The sequence below is a fragment of the Mytilus edulis genome, chromosome 9 (assembly GCF_963676685.1).
Source record: "Mytilus edulis chromosome 9, xbMytEdul2.2, whole genome shotgun sequence".
Lineage (NCBI taxonomy): Eukaryota > Metazoa > Mollusca > Bivalvia > Mytilida > Mytilidae > Mytilus > Mytilus edulis.
Window position 1 is genome coordinate 26056947 of NC_092352.1, and position 15812 is coordinate 26072758.

The 15812-nt window shown below is 34.4% G+C and overlaps 2 protein-coding genes across 2 annotated transcripts; both read right to left on the reverse strand.

The window, feature by feature from the left end:
* Positions 1–9287: 9287 nt before the first annotated feature.
* LOC139489887 (uncharacterized) lies at positions 9288–10502 on the reverse strand. Its single transcript, XM_071276732.1, has one exon. It carries the CDS (start codon positions 10500–10502, stop codon positions 9288–9290), a length of 1215 nt encoding a protein of 404 aa, XP_071132833.1.
* Positions 10503–10540: 38 nt separating this feature from the next.
* On the reverse strand, positions 10541–14818 carry LOC139489888 (uncharacterized). Its single transcript, XM_071276733.1, has one exon. The coding sequence runs from the start codon at positions 14816–14818 to the stop codon at positions 10541–10543; it is 4278 nt and encodes a 1425-aa protein (XP_071132834.1).
* Between the last annotated feature and the right edge of the window lie 994 nt (positions 14819–15812).

Consider the following 15812-nt stretch of genomic DNA (forward strand, 5'->3'; position numbering starts at 1 on the left):
CTCGTGATGTATTTCACTATGTTCACATTAAAAGGCTGACAATAGAATCATGGTGCATGTGTCTGATGCAATGAAACACGAACTTGCACGCGTCATGATTCGAATAGTCGTTACTGATGATGCTGTCATAACTGTTTCGCTATTCCGTGACAGGGGTAGACGAACTATGTATGGATTGTGTTTGGAAGGGCAAGAAGCTTTGGCAATGAGTGATTACACACTTATTGTGATCCATGTCTTTACCGGTTGTGATATGGTTCTCTGATTGCCTGAAAAGGAAAAAAAGACTGCGTTGGAAACATTGATGGCAATTGAAGATGTGACTTTAACATAAAGAATGTTGATTGATCAGCCCAAATCACTGAGGTTTAACTGTAAGATCACACAAACGTATCAGATGGGGTTAACATGGTTAACGAATCAAGAAAATAAGTATTTGCGCAAACTTGGTCTAGTCTTTTCCAGCATGTAAAACGTGCAATATACTTAGGCAAGTGTTTAGGGGGACGAGTTTGGAATTGGCTCTTATGCTACCCAGTTCAGGCGCTAATGGATGGCAAAGGGACAAAGAGGATCACTTTTAAATAACTCATTTTAAGGCCAGTGTTCTCCCCAGAAACTTGGATAGTATGTGACATAATTTTTAATGCCTTTTCACCATCGTATGTGACGTCATTTTCATAATTTACTGCGTTGAGGCCTGGACTGAGTCGGGTATGTCTATTCTGTGTTGGTCATTCATTATGTATTCGTGCTTCTTTTATGTAACGAGTTAATACTTCAGTTTCATTATGTATATCTGTTATATTCATTTGATAAAATTTAGTTTGCAATAGCATTAATTGTTCTAAATAATAAGGATGATCTTATCCCAAGCATAAAAACTAAACCGTATTTGACACAACCTTTTCAACTATTGATCTTCAGTTCTGTACAACTTTGTACTTTTTTTCGCTTTCGATCTTTTATATCTGGGCGTCACTGATGAGTCTTGTGTGGACGAGGCGCGTTTTTGGCGTATTGAATTTTAAACCTGATGCTTTTTGTTATTCATTAATCATGTGTTTCTTTGTCTAATACGTTTTCCTATTTATTTGTATTGTAGTCCTGTTATATTATGTTGTCATTTCTATGTTATATTTAACATTGCCATTAAAGTGCGAGGTTTGGCATGCCACAAAACCAGGTTCAACCCACCATTTTTTCCTTTAAAAATGTCCTGTACCAAGTCAGGAATATGGCCATTGTTATATTATAGTTCGTTTCTGTGTGTGTTACAATTTAACGTTGCGTCATTTGTTTTCTCTTATTTTTGAGTGTAAATTGACATTGCGATAAGACGTGTCACGGTACTTGTCATTCCCAAATTCATGTATTTGGTTTTGATGTTATATTTGTCATTCTCGTTGGATTTTGTCTGATGCTTGGTCCGTTTCTGTGTGTGTTAGTTACATTGTAGTGTTGTATCGTTGTTCTCCTCTTATATTTATGCGTTTCCTTCAGTTTTAGTTTGTTACCCCGATTTTGTTTTTTGTCCATGGATTTATGAGTTTGAACAGCGGTATACTACTGTTGCCTTTATATAACATCACATTTGACGTAAAAAATAAATTGTATTTTTTTAATGTAATTTGTCGTGTTGTGGTATTAAATGCTCTACTTCCTTTATGTTATATACGTTATTGTTTATTACAAAATGTATTACAATTAACGGTGATATATTTTTTTATGATCATAAGCGGTAATTAGATGAAAGTTCACAATTTAGGACATAGCTTTGCCATAAATAACATCCTGAAAATGATTATAGCGTCGCGGAAATTATTATAGCGTCACGGGAAGACAATATAGCGTCAGGGTACTGCGACGCTCAAACGGCCTTGGGGAGAACATTGTAAGGCCTCATCATTTTGTCAGAAGCTTGTACATTATGGATGTACTGGGGAATGCGGTTCAATGCCAAAAAAATGCTACATCCTAAGCATCAGAAACAAAAGCCATAAAATCGACAGTTTTAATGGACACATACTACAACAAGTAAAGCATAACCCGTACCTAGACCTACAAATTTCGGAAGACCTCAAATGGACCATCCACATATTAAACGTGGCAAAGAAAGCAAATTCAACACTAGGCTTTCAAAGAAGAAACTTGAAATACTGCCCACAAGATTGCAAAAAACAGCTTACATCTAGCCCGTCAGATCAACGATGGAATATGGAGCCATAGTACGGGACTCCTAAACGGTAACAAACATAAACAAGCTACAAAGGATACACCGTCAAGGGGCAAGATTTATCACCATAGATTACAAGTCAAAAGAGGACGGGTGTGTCTCCAATATGCTTGCCAAACTGGAACTGCAAGACCTCGAGATAATTGCAAGACGAACAAGCTAGAAGTTGATATTTATGTACAAAGTGGTTTAGGGGCTAATTCCCGCTATTGAACCAGACGAATTTTTCAAAAAAAAGCACGTCCTAAGAAAAAAATAACTGCCAAGAAGTTCGAATGATAGAGAGGGTCAAATATGATCCTTCGCCTCGTCAATAAATCGGCGGCGCTCTCTCAAACCGTCATATTAAAGCCAGAATTGTATTCGACAAAGTATTCATACAGATACAGATACAGAGGATGTCGCGGTCGTTGTAAATGTGGAAAATCGGGTCTCCCGTGCACTGCTTTGTATGCACGTGGTGGTGACTTGAATAAACATGTATTTTAATCCAAATAGTAGTAATTTAAAAAATGTTTAAGTACTTAAGTAATTTTGTTTTGTTTTAATCCATCTATATAAAACTCTTAATCAAAGATATGGATTGAGGACTCATTTTTGAAATTTACGCCATATTGGTTTTTTTTTACCGGAAGTGTTATTTAAAAATTTACTACAGAATAAAATTAGTGGTTTTGAGGATAACTAGAAGCCAAAAGTTTAATGACAAGCAAAAAAAAAAACAACAACAAGAAACATTTTTTTTTACATTTTGAAAAAAAGTTGAATATTACAATAGAAAATTGATATTTCTATGTCCGCCATTTTGGATATTACCGGAAGTAAAGTTTTTAAAGAGATATATCTTATATATTGTATCCATGAGAAACACAAAAGAAAGGTTCCTGCACAATGTAATGATAGTAGCAACTGGAGTAATTGTTAACAGCGAGCAATACTGTTGTTGAATAAAAAAAAATGATAGTAGCAATACATTAAAACACATTTCAACTACCCTCCCTAAAAATAAGTTTATTCTAGTACTATGTCCGCCATGTTGGATATTACCGGAAGGAGGTTTTTGAAGACATCTTATCTATATCATATATCGAAAAGTAGTATTTAACAAAGATTGGTACCAAATATTATGGTACCAAATATTATGTTAGTAGCATGATAATAACACCTTTTCACATACTAACATTCGATATTGGGCTGATTTAAGTATGATGTCCGCCATTTTGGATTTTACCGGAAGTGAGTTATTTTTTTCAAATGCCTTCCTATCTGAAACAAAAGAGTAATAGTTGAGAAAGGTATATGCCAAATTTCATGCTTGTAGCAGGATGTGCACAATTCGTCTGTAATATGCTTGTAGACGCCGGACTAATTCGGATTGATAATTATGTGAGAAACCTGCACGTATCCAAATCACCAGGCCATAAAATGTTTAAGTTAAATACTTAGAATACCGTTTTCCTATGTTTTAGTTATAATTTCCTGTACCAAGCCAGGAATATGACAGTTGTTATCTAATAGTTCGTTTCTATGTATGTGGCATTGTCGTTTATTTTGTTTTTTTGTTGCACTTCAGTGTATTTGTTGTTTCGGTGTTTTCCTCTTATAGTTGATGTGTTTCCCTCAGTTTTAGATTTTAACCCGGATTTTTTTTTAAATCGATTTATGACTTTTGAACTGCTGTCGTCTTTATTATTCAAATTACTTCAAATGTTTACCATATATGACTGTTTGGTTTTGGGTCTGATTTGGTCATACATGTTTTCATGTATTCAAGTCTTTGTATATGCATGGCTTTCTCTGTTTTGAGTTTGAGAGTTCATTATGTAGGACGCATGAAATTAATAAAGGGTTATTCTAATTTTGCATTTTAGAGAGTTTGATGTGAAATATTATGTATACATGTATAATTATATTTTTCTCATGAGAAACAAAATATCCACAGACATGATGCTGATAACGTCTATGAAAAAAATAATAATTTTCTTTTATTTATCTTTATGACAATCCATTTTCTGGTTAGTCTGTTTTTGTGATATTTATTTGATGTGACTCTGTACTTATACATCCCGTCATTGTGTAATTGTTCTATGATTATTTTTTGTATTTTTGTCTTTCGTTTTTGCTATGTGTTTTGTCTATATGCCTTTTTGTGTTTATTTGATACATATGGAGTGGTTCTTTACTTAAACATCCAGTTATTGGTATATTGCTCTATGATAATTGTTGTATTCTTGTCTTTCATTTTAGCTAATGTGATTTGTCTTTTTGCCTTTTTGTGTTTCTTTGATACATTTGACGTGGCTATGCACTTAAACATTCTGTCATTGTATTATTGATCTATGATAATTGTTGTATTCTTGTCATTCATTTTAGCTGATGTGTTTTGTCTTTTTGCCTTTTTTGTGTTTCTTTGATACATTTGACGTGGCTACGTGTACTTACCAAACCAGTCATTGGGTTATTGTTCTATGATAATTGTTGTATTCTTGTCTTTCATTTTAATATGCTTATGAGTTTTGTTTATTTGTCTTTTTGTGTTTATTTGATACATATGACATGTGTTTTGTCTTTTTGCCTTTTTGTGTTTCTTTGATACATTTGACGTGGCTATGTACTTACCCATCCAGTCATTGTGTTATTGTTCTATGATAATTGTTGTATTCTTGTCTTTCATTTAAATTTGCTTATGAGTTTTGTTTACTTGACTTTTTGTGTTTATTTGATACATATGACATGTGTTTTGTCTTTTTGCCTTTTTGAGTTTCTTTGATATATTTGACGTGGCTATGTACTTACCCATTCAGTCATTGGGTTATTGTTCTATGATAATTGTTGTATTCTTGTCTTTCATTTAAATTTGCTTATGAGTTTTGTTTATTTGTGTTTTTGTGTTTATTTGATACATATGACATGGCTCTGTACAAAACATCCAGTCATTGTGTAATTGTGCTATTACAAAGTTTTGTATTCTTGTCTTTCATATTTGCTAATGTGCTTTGTCTATAGGCTTTTTTTTGTACTTCTTTGTTAATAACGTGTTATAATATTATTTGTGAATAACGTGTTATAGTATTCTTTGCGAATAACATGCATTCTTTATTTGTCTTTATTAATATTACTTTTACTGTTAAGTCTGGGTTTTTTTTGTGAAATCCATTTGACGTGACTCTGAACCTATGTATCCAGTCATACTTTGAACGACACAATTATCTTATATATACCTGTGTGACGTCAAATTTAATGTAACCATGTGTCTGTCAGGGGTAAGGATTCGGTCCAATTCCTTAAAATATTTCAATCCTTTATCTGTGGATTTTACAGAGATAAATTAAATCGTATTAAAGCAAGATGAGGTTGTTAAATTTGACGTAGGCCTTTTTGTGCTTCTTTGTTACATTTGTTTGTTTTTATAGTGATTAAGATGATTAAACAATGTTGACTGCTGTACCCCTGTTGTTTTTTTTCATTTTTACCTGTTGTTTCTGACTGTTTTGTTAATGTATTATTGTCAATATAATTGAATTTGATGCGACTTGCATACTGTAAGAGGTTAATCTAGCTATAAATCCTGGTTTAATCCACAATTTTCTACATAGGAAAATGCCTGTACCAAGTCAGGAATATGACAGTTGTTATCCATTCGTTTGGTGTGTTTGAGTTTTTGATTTTGCCATATGGTTAGGCACTTTCCGTTGTGAAATTTCCCTGGTGTTCAGTATTTTTGTTATTTTTCTTTTTAGAGTACATACAATATAAGACTCATCTTGCAATACCATTAACAATTTGACTTTCTACACTTACCTTTGTATTCAAATTCACATTTCAAATTAAAAGACAAATTAAAATTTGTTTAAAAAAAGAATGGCTTACAAGTGTTCTTTTCTTTGAGAGGGGTAAATACTATTTTATGTAAAACACGAACTAACATTATCAAGATACTTGATTTCTTGATTGACAACATATTTGTTGCGTTTGGAGGACGCGTTTTGAAAAAGAAGCGATCGGCATTACCATGGGAACCAACTATGCTCCTCCTCTTATCGATTTTTTCCTTTATTTATATGTCTAGTTTCATACAGAGAAAAGAAGTCAGCAGTATCCTTGAATTTACTTTCCGCTATATCGATGATGTTCTCTCACTATATAATTCAAATTTTGGTGACTATTGTGGGGACGATATCATATAATATAACTCTGATAAAATACACAACAGCTTTGTAGTTTGACGTTTACTAGTTACTACAGTTGGAAAGCAAGTCCTTCGATACGGCCGTTGTCGTCAAGCTCTATCAGCAACAATAGCAGGGGGAATTAATTAGGTGGCGCTACAGTCGTCCGTAACGTCAAAAAGTCCGCCAAATCAATCGGCTAAAAGATTGACGTTTAAAGTATTTTTTGCAACTTGTCATGCTTTTATTATAATTAAATTTAAAAATTTGTAGGTTTTGTGACCAATATAATTTCTTTACGACATACAAACATTACAAAAATAGCTTGTTATTGCTATTCCTTTATCCTGTCCGTTCTGAAAAAAATAACCATCTTTTTTGTTCGCCAAAAAAAATCGATTTTTCCTAATTTGACGTTTGCGTATCCAAATACAGAAAAGAACGGTTATAATCTTAAATGAAACCGGGAAACCTATTTCAAATTTATACACTGTTTTGAAGCCATCATTTTTTACTTTTATACATCAATTTTAGTGACCACCAGCCATGTCAATTTTTATCTGGTTTTAGCTACGTTTCTACTTCAAAACAGTAAAGTTTAGCTTCTTTTCATTGTACCTGTTTCAAAGTGCTCTAAAATACTGATTTTATTAAAGACATGAATGAAATTTTGATTAAAAGTTGTGGATTTTCACAATTCCATACGATACTTGTATTTTAAAGTAACTAAAACCCCTTTTGATCCCCTACACAAATTGACGGTGACATTGTTTTCTTTTTTCAACATACGTCATGTAACGTTTATAACAAAATATGTGTCAGGGTCATGTGCATAGTAAAAATTTACACATTGGAAAAGTGAAACAACAAACAAAGATCTTCTTTATTGCGTTTAAAGCTAAACGTCTTGGAAAATTCTGACAGATCTGACAAATTATTGATAGCCTAGATTTACTGTATGGATGGACAAAAGCACAAAAATAGCAATAGAAAATGCATTGCAAAGAAAATTCTGTAGGAAAAAAACATATGAAAAAAGAAAATGAAGGTCAGTTAATAAAATCTTGCTTATATTATTATCTCTTTACTTAGTAAGCTATATTTCCATTCTCAATTTTATGGTAATAAGAGCAAAAACTAGCTTATCAAGCCAAGTCAGCCAAACAAGAAGTTTATTCATAGAGATGTGTTCTTACAAAATTGAATTTATTCAAATGGCAAATTCTTGTCAAATTTAAGCATCTTTGATCATTATTGAAGTAAAATGCAAAAAGTTTGTCCCACCAGTTTCATTTCATTTCCTATTACTAGTATTCAGGTAAAGTATATACACAAAACTTTGTTTTCGAAGCCCCATTTTTTCCAAAAAGTTTACTTTCATAATCTATAAAATACCCTGAGAAATAAGACAAAGGGCTATACTGTGCAAGCTAATCTAATAGTTTAATTTTACAATAATAATGATTCTAAAATTCAAAATTGTGTCACTTTCACTTATAATTTAAAGCATATTTTTTTACAGAATTTCTGTCAATATTTTTGGTATAAAACTTCATAAATCCCTTTTTTGTATTTTACTGTTCAACTAAGAAACATAGGCTTGAGTTTAAAGGCTCTCTTGATTTGAAGAAATTTGTTGTGACTCTTGGTCACACTTTAAAATATAAAATATATATGATCAGTACTATTTATTTAATAATTATATCAATTTTCAGAAAGATTATTGAAATTGTATAAACTATGTTTTATTGCATTAAATATAATCAGAAGTGTTTATAAAAAAATTCTTCTAGGAATGATCCCACATATAAAAATTACATGTAGTATATTTCATCCGCCAGATCTAATTTCTTTCAATATAGCTAGGGTTTTTAATTTTACATGTATATGTGTCATTATCCACATTTCTGAATTGTTTTTTTTTTTATTGCAGTAATATTTTGTCTTTTAATATTTAAATTTAGTCCTTCTCTGAAAAATAGGGGGAAGTATCTCTTCTTTATATTATCATAACATAGTTATAAATCGAGTTTCGTTTATTTTCTTTCTAATTTTTGTAAAGTAAACTCCTTTTTTAATTTTTATGCATTTTGCTGGGTTTTTATTTTTGACTGGTGATATTAAGGGGAGATAACCACTTGTACAAATCGGCATAAAAACCACCGCTTCGGTTTGAAATCAATTTGACGTTTGCGTATCCAACATTCTATTGCCGAGATATTCATATCGAGTGTTTGTCTTAATGAGATGCTTTATTAAATTTAAATTCAGCCCATCATTTTTAGTTTCCTCGTAAATATTTAGATTTTTCGTTCAGGAGACTTGACAATTTTCACCCGAACTCCAAGTTTGCAGATAAAATAAAGAATAAAGGACTTTGATTTGATGTGTGAGCTTTGACGAGAATAAACTATGGATACTCAAGATTAGTTAGGTCAATAAGTTTTTATTACGACAATAGTATTCAGTGAGTTAAAATGAGGTTTGTCTCATCCGTTTTTTTACTGAATTTTCACGGTCACGTGACTCTATTGTTGCTGATAAACTTGGGGTCAAACCGTGACCTGCTTTCCAACTGACTAAGCAAAGATAAGGAGACGTCGCCGTTGTGACGTCGACCTTGGTTACAATGTTTCTTCCGAGACGTTGCCGGTCCCGCGGTCTTCTCGACATTCTCGGGGCCTCAAAAAATTACTTTACGTACAAAATAAAATTAAAATACAATATATAAATAACTTTAAATTAAGATTAAAGTCTTTCAAAATAAAAAATTCACAGTTCTTTCACAGTTGAACTAACGTAGTTCATAAAACAAAATCGCATAACATTAACAGTTCATAATCATGACGCAACGTATTTTTAAACAAATATGCTAGATCACTTTACTTCGAAAGTCCATAAAATGTTTTAATGTTCTCTTTCGCACGTTTAGATGCTTCTCTGGTGGATAATTGTCGTTCTGTAACATCGTCTTTCTTCGTCGGATGTGTTGTTTTTTGTTCCGTGTCCTTGTTTTCACTCTCTATATGGATTTCGAGCGGATATAACTTTACAATTGGTCTATTTGTAATTCCGTTCTTAGTTCTCACAACTGCTGAACGAACATGTCCGTCATTTCCTTTAACTAAATCCTCAACAATTGCGGTTTTCCATCCAATTCTAGGTTTTTCATCGTGAATTTGTACTAAGTCTCCAATTTCAATCCTTCTTTTATTATTCCCGGTTTTTTGGTGAAATTCTCTGAGGGAAGTCAGGTACTCTGATTTCCATCGATTCCAAAATTGTTGAATTATTAACGATTGTCTCTTTGCACGTTTATCTAAATTCGTAATGTTCGTGTCATAGTTTTCAATATCAATATCTTCTCCACGAGGATATGGCAGTGTATTAATGCGTCGTCCGTATAAAAGATGAGCTGGAGTAAGAGGTTCCGAATCCACTAAATCTGAAGAAATGTAAGTTAAGGGTCTATCATTGAGAATAGATTCAATCTCCGTTGTTACTGTTTGAAGTGTTTCTAAATCAATTAGCGATTTTCCAAGTACCTTTCGTATGCTAGTTTTTGTTAAACCAATGAGGCGTTCCCACCAGCCTCCAAACCATGGTGCGCGTTTCGGTATAAATCGCCAATCAATTCCTTGTAATGAAAATGCTTCCTGTAATTTCTCAGATGTACATAGTCGTGTTATTTCATCTGAAGCAGAAACAAAAGTAGATGCATTGTCTGATAGAATCAATCGTGGTAAAGATTTTCTGCTAACAAAACGCCTAAACGCTTGTAAAAACGTGTCCACTGTTAAGTTTGTTACTACTTCCAAATGTATTGCTCTAGTTGAAGCGCACGTAAATAAGCAAATGTATGCTTTAACTAACGACTTGTCTATTTGTCTTACATGGAGTGCTCCTGTAAAATCTATTCCTGTAGCCGTAAACGGTGGCGCTTCTTGTAGTCTTATTTTCGGCAAAGGAGGAGGGTCGGGTGCTGAATATGGCTTTCCTATTATTTTACGGCATGTAACACATCTTCTCAGCATTTTTCTAACAACTTGTCGAATTGCAGGTATCCAAAATGTCTGTCTTATGTGAGTTATTGTCATATTACAGCCTGAATGTAAAACTTGCCTATGCGCGTCCATTATGATGAGTTCAGCGATGCGTGATTTGAAGGTAGTATATACGGGAATTTTGCGAATTCCGATATTGGTGCGTTGTGTATTCGTCCTTGACATCTCATAAGATTGTTGTCGTCTAAAAAGAAACGTAGTTGTCTTATTCTAGGCAAATTTGTTGTAGTTTTCGATTTCAGCGCCTTATATTCTTCTGAAAAACTCGTCTCCTGACAGTGCTTTATCCATAATTCCGCAGATTTTTGTATTTCTGGTGGTTTCAATAGTCCTGTTTGTCTTGAATTGTGTTGTTTACGACACCTACTAACGAAACGTTGCACATAAGCAGTTATACGTAACAGTCTCTTATACGATCCATATCGGTTTAAATCCATAATAACGTGAAGTCCCGGTTGATTTTCATTTTTATCAGTTGAAATGTCTCTTGTCGCTTGACTGTTTTCCTGTTCATTGATCAAAACAGATAATGATGCGTCGCTTACAATTGTCGTATTTGGAAATTTAGAAGTGTCCGTAAGCCAATTGGGTCCTTTTTTCCATAATGTACTTTCTTTATACTTCTCGCTTGTTATACCACGGGTTAACAAATCGGCTGGATTACAGTCAGTTGGGCAATATTTCCATATATGAGAATACGTCAAATCATTTATCTCGTTCACTCGATTTGTAATAAAACGTTTTAACGTTTTTGTTGATTTTAACCAATGTAGGACTATCTGGCTGTCGGACCATAGAGTTATGCTTGAACATTCTAATGTGGATTTAAGGTGATTTACTAAACGTGCCCCTATAACGGCGGCCATTAATTCAAGTTGCGGTAACGTAAGTTCTTTAAGCGGGGCTACTCTTGTCTTTGCCATCACGAGTGTGCTATCACTTCCGTTACACAAGTATGCTACTGCACCATACGCCTTTGTACTAGCATCAACAAATACATGTAAATTATTTCCTGTTGAGTTACAACTAGTTTTAGAAAATAAGTATCTATTAAATACCTCATGTGTTACTTGTTCAACGTCTTTGGCAAGATCCATCCATGAAATACGTATGTCTTCATCAACTTTTTGGTCCCAATCAAATCCTCTTTTCCATATGTCTTGTAAAAGTATTTTATTTCTAATTGTAACTGGACTTAATAGTCCGAGAGGGTCATAAATTCGTGACGAATGTTTCAAAATTTCACGCTTAGTTACTATTTCTGAAGAATTGAGAATTTCTCGCTTTGGGTAAAACAGTTCATCGGTTACGCTGTTCCATCGCATTCCTAAAATCTTTGTTTCTTCATCTGTATCGAGTACGTTTTCTGTTGCTGCTAATGTACGAACCTTTTCACTGTTTGAAGTCCAAGATCTCAGATTAAAACCGGCTTTGTTCATTAATTTACGAGCTTCTTTGAAATAAACAATGGCGTCATCTTCTGTATTTAAGCTAGACAATATGTTGTCAACATACAGGTCCCTTTCTAATAATTTTCTTGTTGTATTGTTGGTTTGCTGTAAATGTTTTAATAACGTGGCATTTAGAATGAAAGGTGAACAAGTTGCTCCAAATAGTACAGCTTTAAATCTGTATTCAATCAAATGGCTATCAGGATCTGATGGATTGCTTAACCATAGAAAACGTGTGACATCCCTGTCGTCTTCGTGTAGTCCAACGTGTAGAAAGGCTTTTTCAATGTCCGTTGTTATGGCATAACGGTTGAGTCGAAATCGAATTAAAATCTTCGTTAAATCATTCAGTATCGGCGGAGTGTTCATGAGACAGTCATTCAAACTTGGATGGTTTGGTGAAATCCGACAACTACAATCGTAAACTATTCTAATTGGCGTCGTGCTTGAGTCCTTTTTTACTGGATGATGTGGAATGTAGTGAATTTTGTTCGGAATCGGTTCAGTTTCATATACTCTTTCAATAAATCCGCGGTTTTCTTGATCCGTAATGATATCGCTATACTTCTTTAACATATTTGGTTCTTGGCGCAGTCTCCTGATTACGCTTTCTGTTCTTTTCTTTGTTACAGCATAGTTTAATGGTAACTCATCGTGGTCGGTTTTCCAGGGTAACTTTGCGTAATATTTGTGGTCTCGAAACTCAATTGAAGATACTTGGTAATTTCGTATGTAATCATTCTCTTTTTCGTGTACTTCCGGAGATTCAATTCCTATAGCTTCGAGCTTCCAAAACGCTTCTAAGTCGTGTTCCTCAGTTTTACGTGAAATAAGCACATTGAAAATACTAGACGTTGTTGAGTGCTTTGATTTTTCTGAGTGTAACGGTCCAGAAAGTAAGTATCCTAGTTTCGATTTGACTGCGATAGGTCCGTTTCCGCGTACAACTTTATCTTCAATTATTTCCCAATAAAAATCGGCTCCAATCAATAACGAAATTTCAAAGGTATCTTGTTGCGTAACAGGATGTGCGAGCTTTAGTCCTTTCAAATAGTTATTGTTCCTGTCAATGTAACGAATGTGGTTCTGTAACGGCGTAGCTATCATGGGAACGATTAAAACCTGTATTGGGATTTTATGTCCAGTTTCAGTTTCAACATAAACTGTGGCTTTATCAAGTCGCCTAGCATTTGCGTTGGTTTCTCCGAATGATGAGAGTTGAATATTGTCGGCTCCTTCTCTCTGTAGATTCAATTTACGCGCAAGACTCTCCGTTACAAAAGATCTTTGAGCGCCTTCATCAAACAAAATATTCGTATCAGTACAATGACGATCTGACCAAACGGGGGCCACGGCAGTTTTCAACAATACATTTGAGTGAAATTGTGCTGATGAGTGTAAAATCGTGGAATCTTCTTGTATCTCGGTGTCCTTCACAAGATTTACTATAGTTGATGTAGATGGCGTAGTTTCGTTCTTATTACAACTGTTTAAAGGATTGTTCGTGTCAGAGTTACTTCTCTTGTCAGGGTCTGCGGTGTGTTTAACTTCGCTACATAAACTAGTGTGGTGTCTTTTACTGCAGTTACGACATGAGCCTTTTGATTTGCATTCCTTTATGTGATGTTTACCGAGGCAGTTGAAACATAAATGGTTTTGTTTAACGATAGCGAGGCGTTTATCTAAATCGCGTATTTTCGGGCAATTGGCAGGCGAATGAATATCTTTGCAGAAAATGCACGGCTTAGCTGATAAATGGTGATTTGCATTTCTAGTACTTGCGTTGTGTTTTCTTTGTGATTTAGCACCGGCGAAAAAGGTTGAAGTCGAAATATCACTTTCCGTCTGTGAAACTTGTCCGGCTTCCATAATTTGTATTTCCTTAAGTATACTTTTTCTAAGATCTCGTAATAGCCAATTTGTCGTACCATGCTCCCGCGCGAGATGCTTTCTGATTTCTCCGGGCAGTTTGTTGATTATAATCGGGACTAATAAATTACCGTATGAGTCCTGTGTCTGTCCAAGCGATTCAAGTCCTCTAACTAAACTCTCCATTTTGTCATAAAACATTCTCAGGCTTATGAGGTCATTCCGGGGTGGCGTAATATCAAGCAGTGCTTGTAGGTGTGCTTGTGTTATTTTATGAGTCTGTCCAAATCTCTCTATCAGAACATTTACGGCTTCGGCATAGTTAGCGTTAGTTAGAGAAAATCCGGCAATTGTCTGAGCGGCTTCGTTTTCTAATTGGGCCTTCAAATAATTAAACTTTTGAACATCTGTCAATGTTGGGTTGTAATGAACTGCCGATTCGTAAGAATCCCAAAAGCTCGGCCATTCTAATATATTGCCATTAAATGTAGGTAAAGTTAATTTTGGCAAACGGTGATTGCTGGATATAGCGGACGGGACAGTATAGCTTGACGTGGGAATTGATGTGGCAATTTGGCTTGTCTCTGTTAAAATTCGAGCGGCATCATTTGACTGTGGCAATGACGGGGCGGCATAACTTGTCTGTGCAATTTCGGGTGAACTAGTAGGGATGAACGGTGGACTGTCTACATTTAAAACTTGATAAGACGAATGTGATGGTTGATTGGAAATAGGTTGTGATGTTTTATCTATGAATATCTTAAAATGTCTCAGTTTAGTAACAAAATTTGTAGTATACTCATCTGTGTCTACGATTTTCGTCTCTTTATCCTCTGTTTCCGATGCGTTCTCAATTTGTTCATTCAGTGTGTCGAGTAACTTCTTCTTCTGTTGTAGATTTTCGTATGTGGCTAACAGCTCCTCTCTGTCGAATTCAGAACTTTCTTTTGCGTCGGCAAATTTTCGTAAAAGTCTGGTAACGGCACTACGATTGCCCGTTCTTCTTGATTTAAGCTTTTGTAGTTCCATTAGTCACGGCACCATAAATGTGGGGACGATATCATATAATATAACTCTGATAAAATACACAACAGCTTTGTAGTTTGACGTTTACTAGTTACTAAGCAAAGATAAGGAGACGTCGCCGTTGTGACGTCGACCTTGGTTACAATGTTTCTTCCGAGACGTTGCCGGTCCCGCGGTCTTCTCGACAACTTTATTGGACAAATCTATCACATTGAACACGGGTTAAAAGAAACAAGAAATACACAGTTAAATATGCATCATATCTTGATTTAATACTCGAAATTCACAATGAGGCAGTGTTGAAAACAAAACTTTCTGCGAAGCGATGATTTCAGCTTCCCAATTGTGAACTTTCGATTTCTATGTAGTAATATTCCAGCTGCGTCTGCATACGGAGTATATATCTCCCAGTTAATACGATGTTTTGATTGTATTTCATATCATGGTTACCTTGATGGAGGCTTGAAGCTATGAAGCCAAGAGTTCCAAGTTGTGATTTTGAAATATTCCTTTTGTAAATTTTACGGATGCCAGCACTAGTTTGTTGACCGCTTTCAATATGTGTTTCACAGATGACGACGGATTTGTTCCAATTGTTGTTATTACAATCTCGTAATCTCGTAATCTCGTAATCTCATTCCCCAAATGTGAGTTACCAAATTAGACTTATCACCAGGTGTGTACTTACACGAGGTAGCACTCCACAGTTAGAAAATAAAATTAAAATTCAACCACAATATGTTCAATCATTTTCTATTCCTATCTTTCTAATACATTATGCCAACTGTTTGTGTCATACATGTGCATATGTATTTAGTCAGTAACTTCCATAGATTTGATTTTTAAAAGTTGAAATGGTAATATATAATTTCTTTTTTTTGCGTATCAATTGCAAAATTCGGCTTCTATTTACCATAAATTATTACAACAATGAGGTTGAAAATGTCACATATTCCCCAAAAATTTTGTTCAAACTAGAATTTTTCAGTGAAACCGT